Here is a 24,314-nt window from a genome sequence, read left to right on the forward strand (position 1 = left end):
TGGTTTGACTACTCTCCAGTGATCTTCTAAGCAGCTTTCACACCTACACCGCACCCATGTACTTGGTGTCCTTGACTAGAATCACCGAGTAGCTATTTTACATACATCTGCTTCCTTTTCCCCACCCAACAATAAACTTGTCAACGCAGGCCCCTCACAATTTACTCCTTTGGGTGCCCCCCAGAAGCCAGTAAAGAATAATGCAATGAGTAGACTCTGAAATCACTTCATTACTAGTGAACCCCCGGAAGGGAGTGATGTAATTAGCTAGTGTATGCTGACCTGGATTGACCAGTTAACTTCTCATTATGAGTTAAGATAACATGGAACCAAGCAATGCTGAAATGGCATTGCGAGTAAGGCTTGCTTTATTTGCCAACTTTCCTTTTGAATCGGAGCAATAAAGTTGGTGGTCCTGAGCTGGCTTCCGCTGAAAGCGTATTACAATTTTAAGGGCCCTCCCTCCTCCAGCCCCCACAGTGTCTTGTGGGAAACCTGACTACGCCAGTCAGCCCACGGTACTGGGCTAACTCACTTACGTCCTTTTCTAATAACTGCTGGAGGAACCAGGTGGAGAATTTTTCCTCTCCAGCCTCCATGAATTATTCACACACAGCACTCAAAGGTTCAAGCCACCCATAGCTGACTTCCACTGCACTTTCCAAGAACTCAAAGCTCAGTCTGTCTTCAGAGGTGAACATTCAAAAGGTTTTCAAACTGGCCACGTCTCCTCCTGAGAGCGCAGTAGCCAATTCACTCACCTGTTTCCGGACGTCCTCTTTTGTAGTTTTCCTGATCGGCTGACTGGGTATGTGCACTGGGCTCTGCGACTGGGATTCATCAGTCACGCCGTACACCGACTAGAGAAGAAACAAGAATGTTGAATCACGCACCTTGAGAATTGAAGGGGCCTGAAGGGTCAGCTAGTTCAAGCGCTCATCTGATGCTGCTAATTCCCTCTATGACATCCTGACGATGAATTTCTTCTTGAATTTCTCCAATAACGGGAACCCTGCCTCTTGAGGCAGCTGGTCCCATCTTCGGGTTACCACTGTTAGAAAATCCTTCCTTTTATTGAGCTGAAATGGTCTTCTTGTCTATCTGTTTCTTCAAGGACAGTGCATAGACCATCTGCAAAGAATTATCTTGGATACTTGGTAAAGATGTGCATTGCTGAGCTCCACCCTAGACCTCTTGAATCAGAATCTTTGTGGGTGTGCTTTGGGGACCTTCATTTTCATCCAATGCCCCAGGTGATTCTGAGACATGAGAAAGTGTAAGAGCAACTGCTGAAGATTATGCACAAAAGATCCCCTCCAGATTTTCTGTTGGTCTGCAGCTGATGTGCCCTTCTGGTACAAACTCGAGATGGCAGCGTTTCTGATTTTTTTCCTTTTAAGCTAATCCATTTCGTGGACTCACTTTTTCCACATCCCCACAGCTATGGCTACTTTTTAATCTGTTCCTTTTGTTAGAGTCAGATGAATGACAATCTTTGTTCTGGGAAAGAAATAAAAGCCTGATGGGTATACAATTTATTGCTGAAATCTATAAAATCAAGAAAAGCTTGCATATGGTGGATGTGGGCTCCATGAAATTCTGGAACATTAGAATCAGGGGATCTTTAAAGATTAAATGAGGACATTTTAAGACTAACATCATAACGCTGAATACAAGGGGCATCAATATCTCAAGGAAGAACGAAATGTGTAAGTAAATTCAAGAAGCTGACACATATGTCATGTCACAGATCTAGATGAGCGAGAGCCATTGCCCCAGTATAGTGAAGCACGAATGACCACTGGGCACTTACGGCTGGGTGAGATGGTGGCTTGACTTTGGGAGACCTGGCTGTATTAAAAGACTTTCATTTGTTTACAAGTCCCCAGCTGGCCTTCACCTTGGGGATTTCCCGACTTTTTGTTCCTTTCGTTTCCTTTCCTTTCTACTGCCTCCCCAGAACCAACTGCTACTTACCCTTCAGACCTCCGCACCCTTGAGTCTGCTATGGAAGCCCTTGGGAAGAAGCCCTCAGTCTGGCGCCCCCTCCTGGTGTCCCTGAACCATCCTGTACTTCCCACTGTTGGTTTGCTTCATGCCCACCAGGCTGTGGGCTTCGTAGCACTTGTCACTGTATTTCCATAGCTGAAACAGTGCCAAGCACACGCCAGCCACCCCATAAATATTTGTAGAATGAGTGAATGAAATGGCTTCAAAGGATGAAATGGGGAAGAATTGCAACTAGCAAATTATTATCTGAACAGTACCAGAAATGGAAGGGTGATTCCCATCAAGAATTTTAAATTCAGCTAAACTAGCGAACCTTTTTAACTTTTTGCGGGTTCTTCAAACGTCGACATTTTCTGATATCCATTTCTGTTGTGTTCACACAGCCTGGCTGAGAAAAAAATCATTATATAAATTACTAAGTGAAAATCAAACCTTCCAGTTGGGCTCAAGTGACACCATCAGAACCAATCTTTATCTTTCCTGTTACAGATAACACATGATTATCTCCATTTTGCCATTTACAACCTTTTTTTTTTACAAAGATGTCTCATCTTCAATATGCGTTCCTCTGCAGAGTTCTCATATGAAATAAAACAGCTCACCTCATAGTATCTAAGGATGATATGTAGAGGGTAGTGTACAGTTTATGAGTGAATTTATTATTCAAAGTGGGGAGATGGCTTGTCACGGCCTTTGTTATTTCACACACTGACATATCAGGATGGGGAAGTATCTATCTCTCTTTTTTTGGTTTTAGTTTTAATCAGCCTTGAGGAAGCCTGACATAGTTTATTCATTCTAGTTCCATTTCATGAGGAAAATACAAGATTTGCTTTAATAATGGGAAATTAGAAAACCTCCTTACTCATGGATTTCGTCTTTGTGAATTTGCCTACTTGCTAAGATGTATTTATAACCTCCAAGCAATGCCTGTGGTGCCTTCCTGGTCATTTGTACAGAGCAGGAGAAATTTTGAGTTGCCCAGTGTGTGTGTTTCCGGTGAGGTCGAACCAAGTGAGGCTCCACCTTCCTGTTCATCTCACGCTGTCAACAAGTGGCCTGTTCATGGTCTATTGAGCACCACATTTTACACATTTTTGTGTATTTATTGGTGATTTTGCTGTTTGAAATACCTGCCCCCTCACCCCTCCAGCCTAGTGCTGTCAAGTATTCCTAAGTATCAAAAGGCTGTGATGTGTATTATGGAGAAAATAGGTATATTGGAAAATCTCCATCCAAGTGTGAGCTCTAGAGCTATTGGCTGCGAGTTCAATGTCAGTGATCAATAGTATATATTAGATAAGGTGTCTCTAGACCGAAACACACTGTGAATAAGGTTATATATCGATCAGCTGATGAAAATGCGACCAGAGGCTTGCAGGGATCTAACCCTGTATTTCTCCCAGGATAAAGGTAGGTATCTGCAAATTCGGTGTTCTCGGTGACTTTATAGAACATGACTACTGTGACTAATGGCAACTGGTTGCATTTGAAAGAGAATATTCTAAGATTTAGAGTTGAATGTAGTAGACATGGAAATTGCCTCATTCAGGACTGTAAACTTTGGGAGCCCAAAGTCCCCCAGGTGGAATTCCCACAACTCCACCATTTCCAATTCCATATATTCATGGATAGATACTTTTTAAAAGGTGTAACTGACATACATTCCAGAAAATCTCCTGAGATTCTATGAATGAATGGCAAAACTATTGCACAAAGCTTAGTCAGCAATTGTCTTAACAATGAGATGCCTGGTGGCCAAACGCAGTCTTTTCTTTTAAGGGAAGGAAGAGAGAAAATTTTAAAAAACTTAGAGAACCAAGCAGAGCTTTCTCACCACTGGCCTGTGCACATCCCAAAAGGCCCGTTCTTGACTATCCAAAATTTTCCTTTCTGTCTTGTCCTTTTTCCGATCAATCCTGAAAGAGTGAAAAAGCGGGAGATCAGAGGCCTTTGTCTTCTGTTTTCCTTCCTGATCCATGTGCCAGCTCTGTGCTCCCGTGTTTTAGGACCTTAGTGTGCCCACGGCTCTTAAACTCTCTGCAGAATTGTATAATACGGGTGTATTTTCCTCAAGGAAACCTCAAGAAGCCCACACACAGTAAGAGAGCTTGCTTTAGGTTAGATTACAAGTTGCCAAATACGTGTAATGAACAGGGTGAGCTTTAGGAGGGTTCAAGAATGCAACTGTCTGTCTGAATTATTAAGAATTGGATTACAAGAACTGAATCATCTGTTGACATGCCCCCCCATCAAAACGGATACTGCATATTCAAATTATAGGAAGGAATGCAACCATAAGATTGCAATGTTTCAACCTCAAATTTGAAAGTTTGCTTTAGATTCAGTCAGTTGGAATGTCTTCAGAATGCTGCAGCTATGTGTTTTAGAAGCCACTTAAACCATCTGGCTTTCTAAAAGCAGAGTAATAGCCCTAGCTTGTGAGAAGATCCAGAAGGCAGAGATCACTGGCCTCAGCTCAGGGGAAGGGGGGCTGGAGGGCAGGAGGACGCAGGTGCAAGACAAAGACAGATTCCTTACGTTCTGATCGGGAGCACAGATAAGAGCCTTCCCCCCAAAAGTCCGTATTACTTCATACTCTCTAAGTAAAAAGTAACTCAGGTGAACTGCCATGTAACCTCTGGTTCTTGGCTCTCGTGGGAGTACTTTAGTTTACTGGACTGAAATAAACCCATAATAACCCTGTGATTTTTATGATAATTACTGTGTACTTAAATGGCCCACATTATAATGTAATCACAGAGTTAATCAAAAAAGTGAATCGAGGTATACCATATATGTACAGAGTGACACTTTCCCCTCCGTTGGTAACACGCGAGGCTGTGTGATCCTGAAAGTGTAATCAGTCCTCCTCTTGGCTTCCTGGTGGCTTCTGAGTGCACAGGCTCAGTTCTGCCTCCTTCTCACCCATGCACCCACCCTCCTGCTTTCTCCTTCGCCCGGGGCCAGGGCTCTTCCAGCCGCAGCTCAGCATCCAGTGCCTGGTGTGCACCTCCCCTGGGAGCTGCTGGGAGCACGGGGTAGGGGTGGGTGGGCAGGCGTGGGGATTCGTGGGTGGAGGGCAGAGACTGCAGAGGGAGGGGGAGCCTGATGGCACTGTGCAGCCCACTGGACCCAGTCACTGCAAGTCGTTCCCAGCTGTGACCGTACCTGTGACTAATGTCACCCACACAGCCTGAGACTCAGCTCTGGGCGATGGGCTGCAGTGGTGCCCAGGAGTGCGCAGGGATCCTCTGAAGACCCATTGGGGATGCTCAGGTACAAGCGGTGCTCAGAGAAAAAGTTCTCGCCTCATCCCAGCTCAGCAGCCTTTCCCCACCCCTTCCTCTGCCCCTGTAACGCTTGTAGCTAAATCAGAGGCCATTGCTGGAAAGGACAAGAGGGAACTCCACCTAAGCAAGTCCATCTCCCGGAATCAAAAGGATCTGGTTGACAACCATGTTTGTGAACTGGGGGACATTCGCTGCCCACTTCTCATGCTTCCTTAGAAAGGAAAGAATTTCTACTGTACTCCCTGGGAGGGAAAAATAGGGGGAAAACACCAACTTTTCTCCTCCTTCATCTCTTGTTCTCCAGGGGAGGAAGACTGACTTATTGGCATCTTTGAAAGAAGAAAGTGAGAAAGTTCAAGTCGGTCCTTCTGGGCCCTGCCTGGGCCAGCTTGTCCTCAGGACTCCTGTTCTCTGTGTGCAGTAAACTTGCAGGGGTCAACTCTGCCCCGGGGTGGGAGGAGGTCCTGCAGATACTCAGCTCTGCCCAGGGTGGGCGAGCTTGATTCCAGGGTAAAGGTCTGTGGTCACAGATTAAAAATCATGTCCTGTAACTAGTTTTAGCAGTGATAACTTGACATTTTGGACTGCAAATGTCCGACCTCTGTGCCTTACCTTAGATTGGTTCTGAACTCCCCGCTGGGGGGGTATAGGGGAAGGGCTACTTGTTGGCCTCCCTAAAACTCCACTGTGTTTCCCTATGAAGATGAAATTTCCAGACCAGCAGGTAAAGTGGGTCTGATGTTTTTCAGCCTCTGAGCACAGGAGGAGATTTGGAAATCTCCCTGGGAATTAGGTATACCTTCTTGGAACCAGAGTTCTGCGTTTGGGAGGAACCCCATTGCTTGCTGGAACACACACTTTTGAAATTTTAGAGCGCCATGGGTGACAGAGCTGCAACTTGCCCATCCTAACCTTGACTTCTGCTCAGTTACTATTATGAGAGAGACAGTGACTAACCACAGTCGGCTGGCCCTAGAAGAAAACCCCACTGTCACCCCACCTCCAAATTCCAGAGTCAGAGAGTCTTTTTCTCTTTGCAAGGGTCTCTATTAAGTTCACCTACTTTACTTGTGCTTCTGCTTGCATGAAGATGAATTCCCACTTCCTTGCAAAGGCCCTCTGGAGTCTTGCTAAGTTTTCCTAATGAGAAATAAAAATCAACAAGAAGGCATTAATCATCGTAAGTTTGCACATCGACACCTGTGCTTATTACAAGGTAGCCATCTATTTTGGTTACTCCCAACCAAACAGCAGGTTCCCCCTTCAAATTCATTGGGCATGAACCCAATTTGACTTTGCACCAGACCCTGCTGTACAAAGCAGAACTATTAATATTCATTTACACACCCATTAAATCTGAAGCCTCTGGGGTTCCTCTGGTTCCTCTCCTCTTGTGTGTTTTACAAGAACACAACTCACACAGCACTTGTTATAAAGGCCACTGAAGATAGGAAGGATGGTTTGTGGTTGCTCAGGCAGGATTTGGGGAAAGGACAAGGGGCCTTTGCAACTGACTGGACATCTCTGGGAGCAAAACCAACAATGGATTTCTCAAGACTCATCTTCCAGTGAGCCGGGGACTGGGAAGGTGACAGGAAAGGAGAACTCAGAGGACCTGGCAATAACTTTGAAAGCCTGGATTCAAAAGGGGAAAAGAAGGGAGTGCTGAGGTTTGTGATGTTCACAAAAGGAAAACCCAGAACAAAAAGAAAGAAAAGGCATGCAGGGTTGTCTTTAGAGGAAGAGGGGAGAAGCCTTTTCTCAAAGCCTGGAGAGTTACCTAGTGGCACAGTAGGGACGATGAGGAGGGGTGTCTGACAGATCCCCTAATGATCTGCCTAATTCTGATGCTGTGTATTTTCACAGCCCTCATGCCAACATTAACTGATTACCCTCATTAGTGGATTATTAATATAAAAGGAGCTTTGGTTGAAGACCAGCTGAACTTGGTTATTACCAAGGCTTGGTGTACGAGTACCTCAAAAAACTGTCCCTTTGATTCTTCTACTGTTCACAGGAAGCAAAGATGGTAAAGCCTGAATGTCAGGCAACTGGGGAGCAGTTATATAAATTATGACACAGACATACCATGGAATACTAGGCAGCCATTAAAAATGATAATGCAGATAATTATTACTGATACAGAAAGAGTATGACTGGGGAAAGAAGCAGCTTACACAGTAATGTTTATGGTGTGATTCAAGTTTTTTTGGTTAGGAAAGAAATGTATGTACAGAAAAAAGCGTAAGGGAGAAGGACTGAAGGTTATTTTCTCTCCTTTCTTTGCTGTTTGAATTTTTGTTTTTACAAAGGGACTATGTGATCAGAAAAAAATTATAAAATGACTGAATTTTGAAAATAAAATGCTTTTTTAAAAAAGTTTTAACCACTTTTAGGCAGAACTTCAACCCAAAAGAACGTCTTAATGCCATACTCCGTACAAATACCAAAGTAGAATGTTGTATGGCAAGAGAAGAGACAATGGAATAAAATCCGTCAGGATTTGGAGCTGTCTTGTTTCCATCTAGGAGCTTTTCTAAAACAGGGGGGACACGGGGAAGGGAGACACAGGACGGAGTGGCACGTGCTGCTGCGGTCTGGCTTATTCCTGTAGGTTGTGTTCAGGAAGGGATGTAGTCATGCTGTAAAGCACTTTGCACTGGGTGCATGGAGAGTCAGACAGCAGTCTTCTGGAAGAGTGGTGACTGCTGGCACACGAGGGAGGATGGTGCAGGGGCTGGGTGCCTGGGATGCTCAGAGTCACAGAACCGCCTTGCTCAGGTTGCTTGGGAAGATCATAACATTCAAAAATATTTGTTTCATGGCTCCCACAAACAAGTAAACTCTAGCCAGATCCCGAGGCTCTGGGTAAACACTGCATCCTTCACTACTGTTTCCACCCATTCGTAGGTCCTGTGATGCCCATAGGATCAAAGTGGGTGGAGGGCCATCCACTGACCCTGCTCTCAGATGGCATGCACGTTCCCCTTGGGCTGAGGAGAGGGGAGCAGTGGCTCAGTGGGTTGGTGGGCTTGGGCACAGGTACCCAAGAGGGACAAGGTCTGGTGGAGCGGGGCCTCATGTTTGTTTTGGCAGAGTGGGAGGTGGGTGGATCTGAGGTGCTGTCAATGCTGGATCATCAGGGAGAATTCCTCACTGCCCCTAACGCTGCCCCTCCTCCAAGCTGCCCGCCCTTCGGTCATTCCATGCTCAGCAGCACCTCCTCTGGAGGGCATGTGAAAAGCTGGCCAAAATCCCAGATTTTCTGTGACCCATACAAAGTTTGGTTTTGGAGGAAAGATTCTGCAACTCAGAATTTTAAGACATTTTCTGTGAATCTTCAAGTTCTCTGTGCTTTGGCTGTTAAATGGAAATGGATCTGAGGGTGGTGGGACCTCCGGTTTCTACAAGAAATCACACCTTATGAAAGAAGGTGGAGGGGGAGGAAAGCTGGGAAAGTGTATCTTCATCTGACAGGCATCTGACCTTCTGGATTGGATTTGGTCCTTAGATGCTGCATCTACTGCCAAGCACAGGTGGATTAGGTATGAAGATGCAATTAAAAAATTATCATATACTAAATTAAAAAATTATCATATAGTAAATTTGCTTTTTTTGGTGTATACATTTTGGTGTACACATGTATATATTCATGTAAGCATCACAGCAACTGGGATCCAGAATGGTTCCGTCACCCCCTAAAACTCCCTGTGTTCTCTTTATAGCTGCTTCCTGGCAGCCACTGATCTACTTTCCCTCATGACAGCTTTGTAGTTAGAAGAGCATCACATAAGTGGAATCACACAGTTGCAATCTTTTGAGACCGGCTTCCTTCACTCAACATAATGTCTTTGATACTCCTCTGATCAACAGCTTGTTCCTTTTCATTGCAGACTAGTATTCCATTATATGGCTGTAGCCTAGTTTATTCAACCATTCACCTGTTAAAGTGCATTTGGGTTATTTTCAGCTTTGGGTTATCACATGTAAAGCTGCTACAGACATTAGTGTACAGGTTTTTGTGTAATTGTATGCTCCAGTTTCTCTAGGGTATGTATCTAGGAGTGGAATGACTTGGTTATATGGTAAGTGTATGTTTAACTTTATGAGAAACTGCCAAACCATTTTCCAGAGTGGCTGCACCATTTTGCATTCCCACCAGCAATACAGGAGAGTTCCAGTTGCTCACCACATCCACACAAGCACTTGGCATTATCGGTACTTCTCATTTTAGCCATTCTGTTAGGTGTGTAATGGTATCCCATCATGGATTTAATCTGTATTTCTCTAATGGCTAATGGTATTGAACATCTTTTCATGTGTTTCTTTGTCATCCTCATGTCCTCTTTGGTGAAGTGCTTGTTCTAGTCCTTTGCCAGTTTTTAAGCTGAATTGTTTTCTTATGGCTGAGTATTAAGAGTCCTTTATATAAAGATGTGATTTTACTGTTATGGTAAGAGGAGCTGAGAACAAAAGAAGGGAAAATAGAAAAGACTTCCTTTCTACTGCCTGAAGGGGTTGGGGAGGGAAAAAGGGGAGGGAAAAACAAGTTGAAACAGAGCTGCAGACAGTCTTATACTCTCCTCCCACACCTTTCTGGAAAATAATCATACTTACTGCTTCATAATCTGCCAATTCCAGCCTTGCTTTATTCTGCATTGTCCTCTTACAGAGGTAGATGGCTGAAGGAAGAAGAGAAATTACAACATATGGAAAACCAGCAGTGTGCTGGAATCATAAATTCACCCATCCATTTGTTCACCCACTCATCCATCCAGCCACCCGGCTGGCCAGCCAGCTCTCACTGTGTGCCCAGCACTGTGCTGTGAAGAATATGTTTCTACGTGGAAGCCACACCTGACCTCTAGGAATCTTTCTGCAAGTCAGGGTCAGATAAGGACTCCATCTTCCAATCCTGACAACCCCCTTCATCCTCCTCACTCTGCTTCACCCCAAACGTTCTCCATCAGGGTGATCCTTCACAAATATGACCGTGTTACCTTCCTGCCTAAATTCCCTGCACTGACTCCTTGGTGACCTTAGAAGAAAGGTTGGGTTTCTTAGGGCAGCATGTTTGTTGCTTTAAGATCCGGTCTCTGCTCATGTTGTCAACCTCTTCCCTCTAGCACTCAAACAGGCGAGACTACCAAATCCCTTTCAGCCCCACCCCTCTGTGTCTGTGCCCACTGTTTGGGAGGCCTACCCCTCTTCTGTCTTCTTTCCCTCTGTCTACTGGAAACCTCCACTAATCTTTGAAGACCTAGCTTGGTGTTCCCAGTAGCATCTATTCATCCTCCACCATGGGACCTAATTCCATTGCACTGTAATTGTGGGTTTACCAGCTGTCCCTGCTCTGCCCTGAAGGCTCTTGTAGGGTGGAGATTGTGTTCTGCTCAGCATGAACCCCTGCACCCTGCACCAGGACCCAGCCTCCCGGGTGGGGTGAGTGGACAGTGAAAAGGGAGGACAGTTTAGGTGGAGGTTCTTGGCCCTCAGTTGCTGGAACATTCTTCCTGAGACATGCCCTTCATCACTTCTTCTCCCTGCCTCTGCTTCTCCAGTATCTTCTCCCTTCTCCAGTGCCCAGTAGAACGACCCAGGGAAGACAGCTGGTGCATGGTATGCACGAACAATAGAACGACCAGGAGGGAAGGTCAGAGAGGACCGGGGGCCGATCTGCTGTTTGACAACTTAATTATACCAGGAATTCTGGTCAGCTCGTTGCTGGATGAACCAACCTCCTCCACGTGGTCTGAGAAATTTCCTGATGCAGCCTACGATATACTGGAAACTTCAGGTAGCAGCTACTCTGGCATGCCCACACTTCTGCTCACACCAGTTGAATTTGTGAATGAGATTCAGTTGTGTTTGTTCTCAAATATGCTCATGTGAGGCACACCTGATATTTTAATAATGTATGTTCACTAAATATTACATGCACTGATGAAATTAATGTGAAAAGAGAAGAGTGTTGATGTTTCTCTGAAGACCTGGTTGAATGGTTTGGGATAACTTTGATAAAGGAGAGTCAGCTAAGACAATTGCTGATGAATTTGGTACCAGAGAGAGAACTGAAAAAATGGGAAGAAATAATAAAAATCTCAGAGGGGTCAAAATACAGTTGCATTAAAAGTATTTTTAAAAATTTTGATGCATGTTCAAGATGTCAAAACTGGTTGGTTTATTTTGAATGTGGTTTATTTAAGAAAGAAACTCAAATTATGGGGACCTATAATCAGAGAGGATCTTTCATCCTACCTCAAAGGCTGTTGAACAAATGTTTCTTGGTATATTTTACATTAATTTGAAGTGGCTAAGGTATGGCTGTATCACTTTTTCATGATTCTTTACTTATCAACTTTTCCAGTGAATCAAACAGCTGCAGCTCTCCACTGTGTCAGACACAGGGCTGTCTGCTTTATTACAGGGTACCGCCTTTGGCCTCTTGGGCCACCAATTAGGCAGCCTGTGGAACTGCGGGCCACCTGCAGAGGGAAGCCTGGCATGTCCCCAGCTCCAGCAGATCTGGTCTCAATGACCCAGGAGCAGGGGAGGTCAGTGGGGGTGGCAGCTGCCTTGACAAGGCTGCCTCAGACAGCATTTTGTATTGGCCAAATGTGAAACTCAGGAAAGTCTAACCCAGATCTGGTCTTTATTTAAGCAGAATCATCCTGAGAAATTTCCAGCCCATTTGGGTCAAAATGGGCCAGCTGGGTGGAGAAATGAAGCACCGTGCGTGGAAGGCAAAGCCGGTACCTTTCCTGATGACCACGGGTTACACGGTCACAGGCTGGCAGCCCCTTTCCCGTGCGGTTAATTTCACACAATGGCCAGTCTGTTCACCACAACGGGGGAGGCAGCAAGGCTGCTGAGTGGACCTTGTTCTCGGCACAGACTTTCCCTGGGGCTCGGTGCCTCAGCAGCGCTCACCCTGACACCTAGCCAATCACGTGACCACCGGCAATGACAGCCAGTCCTCTTACAGGGCATCTGGGGGACTGCTTTAAGCTCAGATGTTGGTTTTCTTGGACATGTAATTTCTCATTGAAAAAAATCTTTGTCTTCTGGCCCTTATACTGGTGTCTCTCTTGGATGGCCCATCACCATCTCATGCTCGCTGCATCCCACCGTGACAAAAACAGAACACAATTAACAGGTTTATAAATTCAGTAGATTCAGGTACTCCACATGCAAGCCAACCTTTAAAAAAATATTGAATTTGTCCTATTTCAATGTCCTTAAAAGATGACTCCCTTTCCAAACTTTCTGTCTTTACTAGTGACGTCATGATTTACCTCCTCAGTCTCCTAAAATAGGGAACAGAGAAACCACTTATTTCTCTGTTTCCTCATACCTTCTAATTACTTTTTAGAACAATGGGATTTTAGCACTGGAGATAACCTCGGTGACCACCAAGTACAGACCCCTCACTGCCAGAAGGAAAAATTAAAGGCTCAGAGAGGTGAGGTGATGTACCCATGGGCTAGTTAGTGGTGGAGGGGTTTCTGCTTTTCATCAATCCAAGCCATACCCATTCTGACTTCTTAGCTTCAGTGTCACGTCCTTTCCGGCAAGAGGGTGACTACAGAACTAATAGGATCAAACATCACCCTGAAAGTAGTAATACCAACCCCCAATCACGGTTTTTATTGACTCCTTACTACGTGCCACACGCCGAAGCTTACAGGCATTTCTAATTAACAAAACAATGTAATCCTAACAAAGCAACACTGGGAGACAAGTACTATTATTCTCCTGGTTTAAATATGAGGTTTCGGAGGCACAGAGAGGTTAAGCAACTTGCTAGGATCACACAGCTAGTGGAGCCAGTTGACAATGAGCCTATTGTGCTGAGTTCCCTCTTGGTAAGTACATATCAACGATTTTCTGACTCAGCTGGAAACCCCAGTGAGGACTCGTGCATCCTGCACTCTGACTTCTCCATCTGATTTGCCAGAATGGAGGCACAGGAATTCAAGCTTTATTGAGAGAGCCTGATATACGTTGTTGTTTGCACCCCTGTTCATGCTGCACGACTAAAATTACAAAACCCTGTAGAGAAAGGGAGATGGTGCCTTGCTGCCCGCAGGGTAGGACGGCCAAAGCTTTGTGGGCTGACAGTCAAGTGAACATTTGAATTTTACTTGGGCCAGTGACCTGGTCCCACCATCCTCCCGCTCTGCTCTCTCCATTGCCTGGAAGAACACTGGTTTTCACATTCACAAGGGCACACGGCTGCTGCACGGAATGGAGCTCCAATTATTCAAATTCCGAGCTGGGCTTTTGTGAGCAGTATTTCAGCCCCAGAAGCACTTATTTTATGAGCAGCCAAATGCTGTTCCCGTTTGGAGCCGGAAGCCTTGCTGGATCTACTTATCACATCATTTAGGGCACAGCACAGTTCCAGAGGGACCCACGGTGGTGCCTGTAGACAGATGGCCCCGCGCTCTGCATAAGGGCCGTCCTTCAGACTTGAACAGAACACCTGTAGCCTTATGAGGCGATGACTTGCCCGTATGCCGTCCTCAGGATTGCTCCCAATTGCTGGCTTCCCCTCCCTCAGAAGTGTAATCCAGAGCATACAGCTTATCACAAGGTCTCAGGGACAGGCTCCTCTAAATACCACCCAGCTGCAGCTGCCTCTGCCTTCCTGTGCATCCTGCAAAGAACCCATGGAGAAGCTGCGGGTCTCATCGTGAGCCCCAGTCCTGAGGAGAGCTGCTGTGGGCTGCCCCTGCAGCTGAGTCAGTGACGAGGGTGCTACGTGAAGGGGCAGACCATGAAAGGAGCATCTGAGTTCAAATTCTGCTGCCTCTACTGAGTGTTAATCACCTGTAATAAGGAACCAGAACCATCAGCAAATGTCTACTGAGTTTCCACTGTGCCTCAGGCATACACTATGCACTGGAAGATGAGAGAATGAATAAGGTGGACCGGTCCTGCCCTCTTGGAGCTTACAATTGACCAGGCATCCAGACAAGTAGAATACGGTGTGATAAGGGTGAGGATGTGGCCTCTCGGGACTCAGCTTTTTCTGAAGTAGAGGGATGACATGACTTCTTTAGAAGATTGACACCAATGATACACTGAACAGTCTTCACGGAGAGTATATGGCAAGAGTCTAATAGATCCCTGCCTGGGCAGAGGTAATTCCCTGCTTACTCAGATCCCAGCTTCTCCAACTCTTTGTTTTCCTAGGTAGGGTAACTTTTATACACCCCTCCCTGTACCATTTCCCCTTAATTTCCAAGTATCAAAAACAATAATGGATTATTAATAAGTTTTAACAAGTCTGTGAGAATAGAAAGGGACAGGGGGAGGTGGCCCCTTGATCCAGCCCTCCCTGAAACCCTGTCCCAGGAAGGAGTGGTCAACAGCCACTGTCCCAGTTCTCCATGGCCCCGCAGAATGAGCACAGTGGCCACTCTTGATAGAACTTTCCTTCCCTTCCCCAATTCCCCTCTAACAGCTACATCTTTCACTGAGCTCTGCCTTTCCTCATTATTTGGAACAGAAATTTTATTAACTGTCAACAATATGAGAAAGGGCTAAGCAGGGCAAAGACACTCCTCCACACGCACCACGGTCACCTAGACAGCAAGCATTCATCTGCTACTTTCCCAGGAGCAACGCTAGGTGTGAGCGTGACTTTGCTGCTCACCGTAGTCGGTGTTCTCAGGCTCCCAGCAGTTCGAAGGCCAGAAGTACGGGGCCTGCAAAAGAGCACAGGTGTCAGGAGCACTTGCCATCCCCTGCCTGGGGACCAGGGCCTGCGCCCAAGGGGGCCCTTCCCTGCGACAGGCTCCGTCCCCGTCTCCCTTGTGCTGACACCGCGCCCAAACCCTCTCCTGCTCTTAATGCAGCTGAGGCCGGTCAACGTTTCCACCTAGGTGTTGAGAAATGAAATCTGAGGTAAGCCAAACAAATGCAAAAACGAGAAACTTAGTCTACCAGGCAAAACCCTTTTATCCCGAGACAACAGACGTCTAATACAGAAGTCAGACAGGCAGTTTACTGGGGCACAAGCCCAAAGTTCCTTTATCCCTTTCCCATGAACTGAATGGTGCTCCCCCAAACTCATATACTGAAGCTCTGACCCCCAGTGTGACTTATGTGAGGTAACGAAGTAATTAAGGTTAAGTGAGATCACAGGGGTGGGGCCCTGGTCAGATAGGGTTAGTGTCCCTTTAAGAGGAAACACCAGGGAGCCACAGACCCCTCTGTCTCTCTCTGCCTATTTCCACCATGTGAAGACACAGTGAGAATCAGCCGTCTGACAGCCAGGACGAGCGCTCTCCCCACAAACTGAACCCTGCTCGAACCTCAATCTTAGTCTTTGAACCTCCAGAGCTGTGAGGAATAAACTGCTGTGACTGGGGCCACCCAGTCTGTGACGCTTGGTTACGGCAGCCGGGCAGACTTAGACATCCTTTCCCCCCGTCTGAGGAACTCCACTCCCAGACTCTTTGGTTTAGACCTGAACACAGCCCCTTATCTTCTGCTCCAGTTCCCTGTAGGACAGGATCTGAGAAAAAGAGTGGAAACTGGTTGGGAAGTGATAGCAGGGAGTGAATAGAAACTTCACTGAGGAAGGCAGGGTGATACACAGAAAGATCAAAGACTTGGCTATCAGGCCGACCCAGGTTCAGATCGAGGATGTTGCCTAGATTTACTAAATGCCCCGTGAATTCTCAGCACCTCAGTTTTCCCAACTGTAAAATGGGTGATATTTATTCCCCTAAAGCTTGCAGAATAAATGAAGAGATACATGTAAAGCGCCCAATGAATAGTAGGTTCTCCATGAGGGCTTTTTACTATTAAGTGGGTGGGGCAACAAATGGCCCAGACAAAAGTTTGTTTGGTTTTTGAAGTGCTGGCAGGAGGCAAGGGTTGCTCCCTGAAATACCACCCATTTTTGGGGTAGTTCTAATCTGAGATCAGACGACAATGAGAAGAAAAGATTCTTAAGAGGACAAGCTGCAGGCCCACCTGGAAACGATAAAAGGTCCCATCATCCTTCATGGTGAGAACGTGGTCCGAGATTGGAAAGACGTAGCCCTGGGCAGCTATGAGGCTTCCCAAGTGTATTGCTTCAACTGCGGAGACAGGGCGAGAGAAGCAGTTAGGAAACTGTCAGAATGCAGGGCTACTTAGCTGAAAAGTAAGCAGAAAGGCAACCAGAAGTCAGCGGGCACCACCCTCAGATAACTGTGTGACTGGCTGATAACTTCCTGATATGACTGCACTGGACGGGGGCGGGGGGGGCATACATCAATGGTTGGGAAGGGCCACACATGTTTGGGACTCCTCTGGAACCCAGCTCTAGAGAGTCTGACATTGTTAAATGCCCCCAGGGCTTCCAGAAGAAAGTCAGCTTCAGAGTTAGGGTCATGGGCTTTGGTGTGGATGAACCTGTACTTAATTAAGTGAGATGCTTCACGTAATGTGCTTCGTAGTGTCTGGCACAGAGTAAGTGTTCAGTAAGTGCTGGCAGTCCTAATTTGTATTTTTAGTTTCATCCTTTTTTAACACCCCCAGCAATGAGCATGCAGCCCATGGAGTTTTTGGACTCACAATGCATTTCCGAACATGACAGTCCCACCAGCAGTGAGGAGGGTGTTACCATTCTCTTACGGACATAGAGGGAAACCTCACTTTCTAAGAGTGCTGGAGGAAGGGCAGCGCAGCAAGTGGTGGCATAGGGTGGCCAGCCTGATAGAAATATTTATATTTTTGCCATAATCAACCTGTTGGTTTATTACTTTAGCACCAGCCATAAGTAGATTCATATAAACAGGTAAGAATTTATATTTATTTTGAGCAGAGTTAAGAAAAAAAGAAATCTGAATGGTTCTACCATGCATGATAATCTTTCACAAATACAAAAGCACTCTTACTGATAAAAACTACTTTTGGGGTGTCGAAGTTGTTGATGGGCTCAAGGAGTTGCTAGGAAGTATTAATTTCATAAGCTCTGAATTTTTTAAAAGTGACTTGTTTTGGCTTTATTTGTAAACTTCTCAATGGTCTTAGCAAATAATTAAACCTCTTAATTGTGGAATCAGGCAATCTCCTTTTAAGAGCTGGCTCTAGAAGGCTGTTCGCTGACACTGCTGCAACTTCCAAGGGGTTGTGTTTATTCCAGGTGTTTTGTACATTTAGAACCACCGATTCCCCTTTGGAAGCAACGTGCACTTGGGACTGGAGGAATTGGAATGCCCGGAGCTGTGTTTTCACTTGAGTGGTGATGACCAGTTTGCTTTTTTAAGTCTATACACTTCAAGGACTGTAAGTCCAGCAGAAAAGGGAAGTTTCAGCACTGGCAGCTGCTCCTTCTCCAGGGAAAGAACAAAATCCTGCGAGAAGGAGACTTCCACGTCACCAGTCTAGGAGCCAGAAATCTCACTTCCTTCTTCAAAGGGCTTTTGCTCAGAGATGTGGCAGGTGAGAACAAAGACAGGAGGGAGGGCGGACGGTGGATGCCTGACTTCCTAGGGCCTTGGTTGGCCTCATTTCTGCTGGTAAATTGTTCTTAACTCCTCCTGCTCAATCACTTCACAGAAGCCCAAACAAGTTTCAACACCTCAATGTCCTCCCAAGGGCATCAGAGCGTAACAGATCTTCATAGCAAAAACCCTCATCATCTGAGCCCTTTCACAGAAGCGTCTCACACCAGGGCCAGAGGATGCCTGAAGCCGCTCCACCACTAGGTGGTTCAGGGTTCTAGAACATACTGTTACTGCTACTACTACCACCGCTAACAATAAGAAGAAAACACTTGCCAGAAATACAATGATTACTTGAGAAGGTCAAAGAAAACAGCGCTCTTGGGAGAAAAAAGACCACCGTAAAGAAGGCTGGCTCTAAACACACCGAACAGAATGGGTAGCGACTTACTCAGTCCAGTTTTCACGAGCGAACAGTAAGTCCAGGCTGTGTAAGGCACACGGAAGGAAACTGACTTGGGATTTTTCCTTAAAAGGATTAGCATGTGCAGTTTTCCTCTGTGGATTAAGAACTTGACTAGAATTGAGGATTTTCACTAGTCATGAGAGGGGCCATTAATCATGATGGTGAAAAAGGCTTGTGTCACTTTCATTAATGACCTGCTTTCCTGGCACTCAGAGTTCTGGCAGCTATATTTAATTGAACTCTACGTAAATTGTATTGTTTCATAGTCAATAGTATATTAGGGGCATCAGATTAAAACTCAGGAATGCCGGAGCTGACATACTGACCCCAGCAAGGAATCACAGCTGAAAGTCAGACACCTAGAAAGGGCACTTGAAAAAAATCTTTAAAAAGCATTGTGATTGAAGGCCATTTAATTTGAGGCAAATAGGTCTAATCCCCAAGAACATCAGAATACATTAGTGGATGTTTATAAATATGACCTTCAGGCACAAGAATACTCAGTTAAGATGTGGAGTGTAAGGTAAATTCAGAAAAGTATTAACTAACAACACATGGATAATAAGCTTTACTTATTTAGAATTTTCCTTTTTTTTTTTTTCTGGAACCCCCCATTTTCTAATTATACTGTGAAAATAAATTTTACTGCTTATTTGCTGGTGGGAGGACAGATTTGGAAACTGTCTTATCAGCCGGGGTTTTGTCGTTGTTTTTCTGGTGAGGTTTTCCTAATTGAAATGCACAATTAAAGTTGAAAAAAAAAATCATTCCTTCACTTCTTGCAGCAGCAGAAAACAGAAGGAGTCTTAGCAAATAATTAAACCTCTTAACTGTGGAATCAGGCAATCTCACTTTAAGAGCTGGCTCTAGAAGGCCGTTCACTGACAGTGTTGCAACTTCTCTTTAATTGCTGTAGCTAAGCAGAGCCCATCTCATTTCAGCTATTGTATTGGGCTCTTTGGCATTCTAAATGGTTGCTCATTTCCTCCAAGGGGGATTTAAAATTTAAAGATAGAAATTCAGTGGAGAAAATAAATTAATTTTATTTGTAAATAGAGTGATCCCACATCTTTGAATTCACGTTGATAAACTGAGTTCTCAGGATGGTAGGAGAACCTGGTTTGGGACTTGGTTATAGATTGATTACTGATACTGTAGGGGATAAAGTGAGGGTCAAGGGTCAAGTACCTGGATCCTCGATGGAAAGGTTCTTCATAAGCCACTGCACAATGTCCGTACCTGCAATGACAAAGCAAGTCCAGCTGAAGACCTCCTGGGTGTTTAACCCTGTGCCAGAAGAAACGTGTTTACCCGAGACTCCTAATTCCAATTAGCACACGCCTGAAGAGCTCGGTGATACTGACACTTTTCCATCCTAACCAACCTCTCCATCCATTATGTTCTATACTCACAGTCCCATTCTCCGTCCCCACCCCAGACTCACTTCGGATGACCATGTCCACGTTTCTAGTGAGACCCTGCAGGGGACTTCCTGAGAAGGCATATTCTGAGGAGAAGCTAGGGGACGTTTCCTCACACCTGGCCCCCGGACCATTTTCTGAGGGAGGAGGCTACTTTCAGCAATTTGTCCTCATGGTCAAGGCCTGACCAACAAGGATGACCTCACAGCTTCCAAAAAAGTCTAATTTCTTCTGGCCTGGGCCCACCCTGAATGAATGAGCCCCTGTGTCTGTGGGAGAAACTTCTATGTGTCCACCAAAATGTCTTTCCTCTATCCCCTGGGCTCAGATTATGTTTCCAGACTTTTAAGCAGTTGGAGGTAGAGTGGAGTTCTGAAAATGGAACACGGATGAACATGCCAGAGGCCACTTTCAGAACTGGACCATAAACCCTCCTGTGTAACCCTCCACAACCCACTCACTCTCACTGCCACCTGCTGTCTGGATGGAGAGAAATCGGGGGGCCTAGGGGAGGGCAGAGCCACAATGTGGAAGGAGTCTGGGATCCTGAACAAACATGCACACTGATGCCCGTGTTGGGCTCTGACCTGATTGAAAAAATAAACTTTGTCCACTGAGCCCCAGAAATTTGAGGGTTATCTGTTTTGGCATTTAGTATTGCCTCAACTAACTAAAATCGTAAGAATCAGAAGGGACACTTAAAGCTTATCTACTCCGACCCTAGCCAATACATGAGCCCCATCCACAACACCCTGGACAAGAGGTGTGGTGATCTCCGTTTAGAAAAACCCAAGGGCCTGGGAACTCACCAACTGCCTGCTGGCCAGCCTGTCCCAGTTAAATCATCTTTGATTTCTCTGAACAGAAATTCACCAGTTTCTGACTTCCTCTCTTTGGTCTTAGTTTTGCCCTATGATGATAGAAAAACAAACTCAGCCCTCTCCCCCTGTAAGACAGCCCTTCAAACATGTGGACAGTCCGTCCAACGTGTTCCCTATGTTCTCCCTGAGCTCCCCCTCCTTCAGGTGAAACATGCCCGGATCCCTCAGCTGTTCCCTCTCATGACGTGAGCTGGAGTCCCTCACCCTTTTGGTCACAATTCTCTGAATATATTTACTTTTGTTTGCCTCCCTTGGAAAATGTGGCGCCTAGAGCCAATGTTCTTAGGACAGTGCAATTCATGTGGAAGTGGAGGAGTCCAGTTTTCTAGAGTGTTCTGACAGTCTACCTTTGTCATCCCCAAATCTCACCTTAAATCTTCAAAGGTGGCTCTGTCACCTCAGGATGGAATGTTAGATGGAAAACAGTCTGAAAAGGGCAACATTTCTAGATATCCGAGTCTTGTCATGGGTCTGAGGCATGGTGTGAGCTAGAAGGTCTGCCAGTAGCCCTCCCGGGAGGGACTCCCAGCTGAAACAGTGGAGAGTCAGCAGAGGAGTTTAATGAATATTGCCCTTTCCCCAGGAGTGAAGTTGCTCAGAAGCTTGACAAGGGGCCGGAGGGGAGACCAGGAGACGCCTGAGTGCCTGGATGCTTTGTTTCTCTCCGGCTTTCTGGAAGGGAGTGAACCCTGCACAGAAGACTGTCCTGCTCTTTCTGTGCCCCGCTCCCTGCCCCAGGACCAGTCTCCACGGACATGGCCCTGCGAGTTCCCTGCATTTCAGCCTCAAAAGCAAGACTTGTAAGCGTTTCCCCACTCTTGCTCCCGGATGGCATCTATGAGCTAAACTTTGGATCAAAAACACTCCTATTCATTCACATTCTTTGAGAGAAAGGGAGAGTATGCCTGTGTGTGCGTGTGCATGTGTGTCCACTTCCTCCAAATTATACAAGTCCGACACTTGTCCTAGGAAATGGAGAACAAAGCAGAAATCAAATAAGAACTGTAATCCCAAATTAGGGGTGGTGGGGGGAGAGACTCTAACCTGTTTCTCCCTCAAAAGAAAAACAGTCCTTTTTCTGTGGGTTGCCTAGAAACGGAGAGGTTTCCAGCATCAGCAGCCGCTCTCCCCGGGGCAGGAGGATTATCTTTCTGCTGAGCTTGCTGGACCATTATTTATCACCTGCCAAGATTGATTACTCACCCTGGGACAGTGACAGTCCTTCCTTTCCCCTGTTAATTACTGTCATCATTAATATCCATGTCACTAATTAGTATTCATTCACATTGAAACTCCTTCCTTGCTATCATATCCGCTCCCCCCTCCACCCAACCCCAGCCTTCGGCACCATTGTCTGGGTTTCCACTCGCTTTTGGCTCTCTGCACTCGTGTCTGGCCTAATTGTTCTCCCCGGTCCACCAGGCTCCCGTTTGCATTCACTGAGCTGAAGAATCCCATGGAAGCACTTTTTTTTGGTGAGGAAGGGAAAGCCACAAAAGCCCCTTGCCTTCCTCCCGGCACTATGGGGACCACAGATCTGGGTTTCTTGTCGTTGGTGCAGCCACCATGACAGTCACTGTCTCATCTGGGGACTCGTGTCTGTTCTCAGGCACCAGTGAGGGCTGAGCTGCTGCCCCTGGCTGTCCTGGGCCACTGCCCTTGGTCTGCAGCAGCACCCACCCTCCTGCCATCCCTGACATGCACGGGTCCTGCTTGGTGGACTTGAGCACACACAGTGATGCCCGGGGCTGTGGACAGTCTTGTTCTCCTGGCTGGGGGATATTTTAGGCTTCCTAGGACTAATCCAGGAGGGGCCAGCCTCCAGCCTTGAGGCAGGCAGTAAACCATTGCATATTCACCTCAGGAATAAGAAAGGAGGGGAAATCTGTCATAATATTATGTCCTTTAAAAGACCTACAATTATAAAACCATAGAATCAGGCAAGAATTGTCCAAATCACCATCAGGAGAAGGCATTTTTATTTTTCTGTTTTCTCTTTCCTTTCTTCCTTCTTTCCTCTCTCTCCCAACCATTCTTTCCTTCTTATTCTAAAAAGAATTTGAAGCAGATTATTTTTCTGTTCTGTGTAAAATTGATGGTTGTCTTTTTGGTTTTTTTTTTGGATTCTGGTTCTTGTCTTTGCCAAGCTGCCCTGCTTGCCAAGGACTTAAAACCAATATAAAAACATTAGGAAAAAATGCAGGCTAGCCATTCTCTGTTCCCAAAGATCCTAAAACATTTGGCTGAAAGTTTTCATTCTGAGGCTAATTTATCAACATATGTTCCAGGAATATCCCTGACATACACCAGAGGGCACCTGAATCACTTTTTCACAACCTGCGTGGATTGTTAGTATATTTAAGTATATATTTATTATATGCAGATTTGCTTTATGTTTCTATAGGTGTTGTATGCCTGTATTTCAATTATGTCTTTTTAATAAATTATGTTTATTGGAAGGGTATTTGGACATAACTTGGGGACTCACATAAATTATGGCTCATCCATATAATAAATATTTATTGAACATCTACTATGTTAAATGAAAAAGCATATTGAGAACCGTGTATATTGTAAAATGACATTTCTACAATAGAAAAATATATTTATATTTGTATTCTATTACTTACATATGTATAGATACATATAAATATGGAAAAGAAAATTCTGGAAGTATATTTAAACTGTTAACTTTAGGTTATCTTGGGGAGAGGGGAGGGTCAAATTATGGGAAATTTCTGTTCCTTTTTTATTGAAGTCTAGTTGATTTACAATGTTGTGTTAGTTTCTGGTGTACGGCATAGTGATTCAGTTATATATATGCATATGTATATATATATATTCTTTTTCAAATTACTTTTCAGTATAGGTTATTACAAGATATCAAATATAGTTTCCTGTGCTATACATTAAGATTGTGTTTATCTATTTTATATAAAGTAGTGTTTGTATCTCTTAATCCCAAGCCTCTAATTTATCTCTCTCCTGCCCTTCCCCCATCGGTTACCATAACTTTGTTTTCTATGTGTGTAAGTCTGTTTCTGTTTTGTAAGTAAGTTCATTTGTATCATTTTTTAAAAATTTCACATATAAGTGATATCATATGATATTTGTTTTTCTCTGTCTGACTTACTTCACTTAGTATCATAATCTCTAGGTCTATCCATGTTGCTGCAAATGGCATTATTTCATTCTTTTCTTGTGGCTGAGTAGTATTCCAGTGTGTGTGTGTGTGTGTGTGTGTGTGTGTGTGTGTGTGTATCACAACTTCTTTATCCAGTCATCTGTTAATGGACACTTAGGTTGCTTCCACATCTTGGCTATTGTAAATGGCGCTGCTATGAACATTGGGGTGCATGTATCTTTTTGAATTAAAGTTCCCTCTGGATATGTGCCCAGGAGTGGGATTACTGGATCATATGGTAACTCTATTTTTAGTTTTTTAAGGAACCTCCATACTGTTCTCCATGGTGGCTGCAACAATTCACATTCCCACCAACACTGTAGGAGGGATCCCTTCCACACCCTCTTTTTGATGATGGCCATTCTAGTCAGTGTGAGATGTTACCTCATTGTAGTTTTATTTGCATTTCTGTAATAATTAGCAATGTTGAGCGACTTTTCATGGGTTTGTTGTCCCTCTGTAGGAAATTTCTATTCTTTACATTTCCTTATTACGTGGCATACATAGAACATTACTGTATTATTTTTGCACTGGGAAAAATACTTTTTATGTTAAAGAGCAGAGAAGAGTAGCTCACAGAGAAAAAAATTGTGACAATGAATATATATATATT

At 45.0% G+C, this 24,314-nt stretch overlaps 1 protein-coding gene across 4 annotated transcripts in view; it reads right to left on the minus strand.

Moving 5' to 3' along the window:
* Nucleotides 1-24,314, minus strand: part of RGS6 (regulator of G protein signaling 6) — a 479,758-nt gene that overhangs the window by 73,184 nt on the left and 382,260 nt on the right. For all 4 annotated transcript variants that reach the window (XM_010962350.3, XM_010962362.3, XM_074365305.1 and 1 more), the window contains exons 4-11: nucleotides 19,404-19,454; nucleotides 16,293-16,399; nucleotides 14,965-15,016; nucleotides 9,921-9,985; nucleotides 6,367-6,443; nucleotides 3,848-3,929; nucleotides 2,324-2,398; nucleotides 762-860 (exon numbers count right to left, since the gene is read on the minus strand). In XM_010962350.3, coding sequence (XP_010960652.1) covers nucleotides 762-860; nucleotides 2,324-2,398; nucleotides 3,848-3,929; nucleotides 6,367-6,443; nucleotides 9,921-9,985; nucleotides 14,965-15,016; nucleotides 16,293-16,399; nucleotides 19,404-19,454 — 608 coding nt within the window. The remainder of the gene's footprint in view (nucleotides 1-761; nucleotides 861-2,323; nucleotides 2,399-3,847; nucleotides 3,930-6,366; nucleotides 6,444-9,920; nucleotides 9,986-14,964; nucleotides 15,017-16,292; nucleotides 16,400-19,403; nucleotides 19,455-24,314) is intronic.

This window comes from Camelus bactrianus, chromosome 6 (genome assembly GCF_048773025.1).
Source record: "Camelus bactrianus isolate YW-2024 breed Bactrian camel chromosome 6, ASM4877302v1, whole genome shotgun sequence".
Taxonomy (NCBI): Eukaryota; Metazoa; Chordata; class Mammalia; order Artiodactyla; family Camelidae; genus Camelus; species Camelus bactrianus.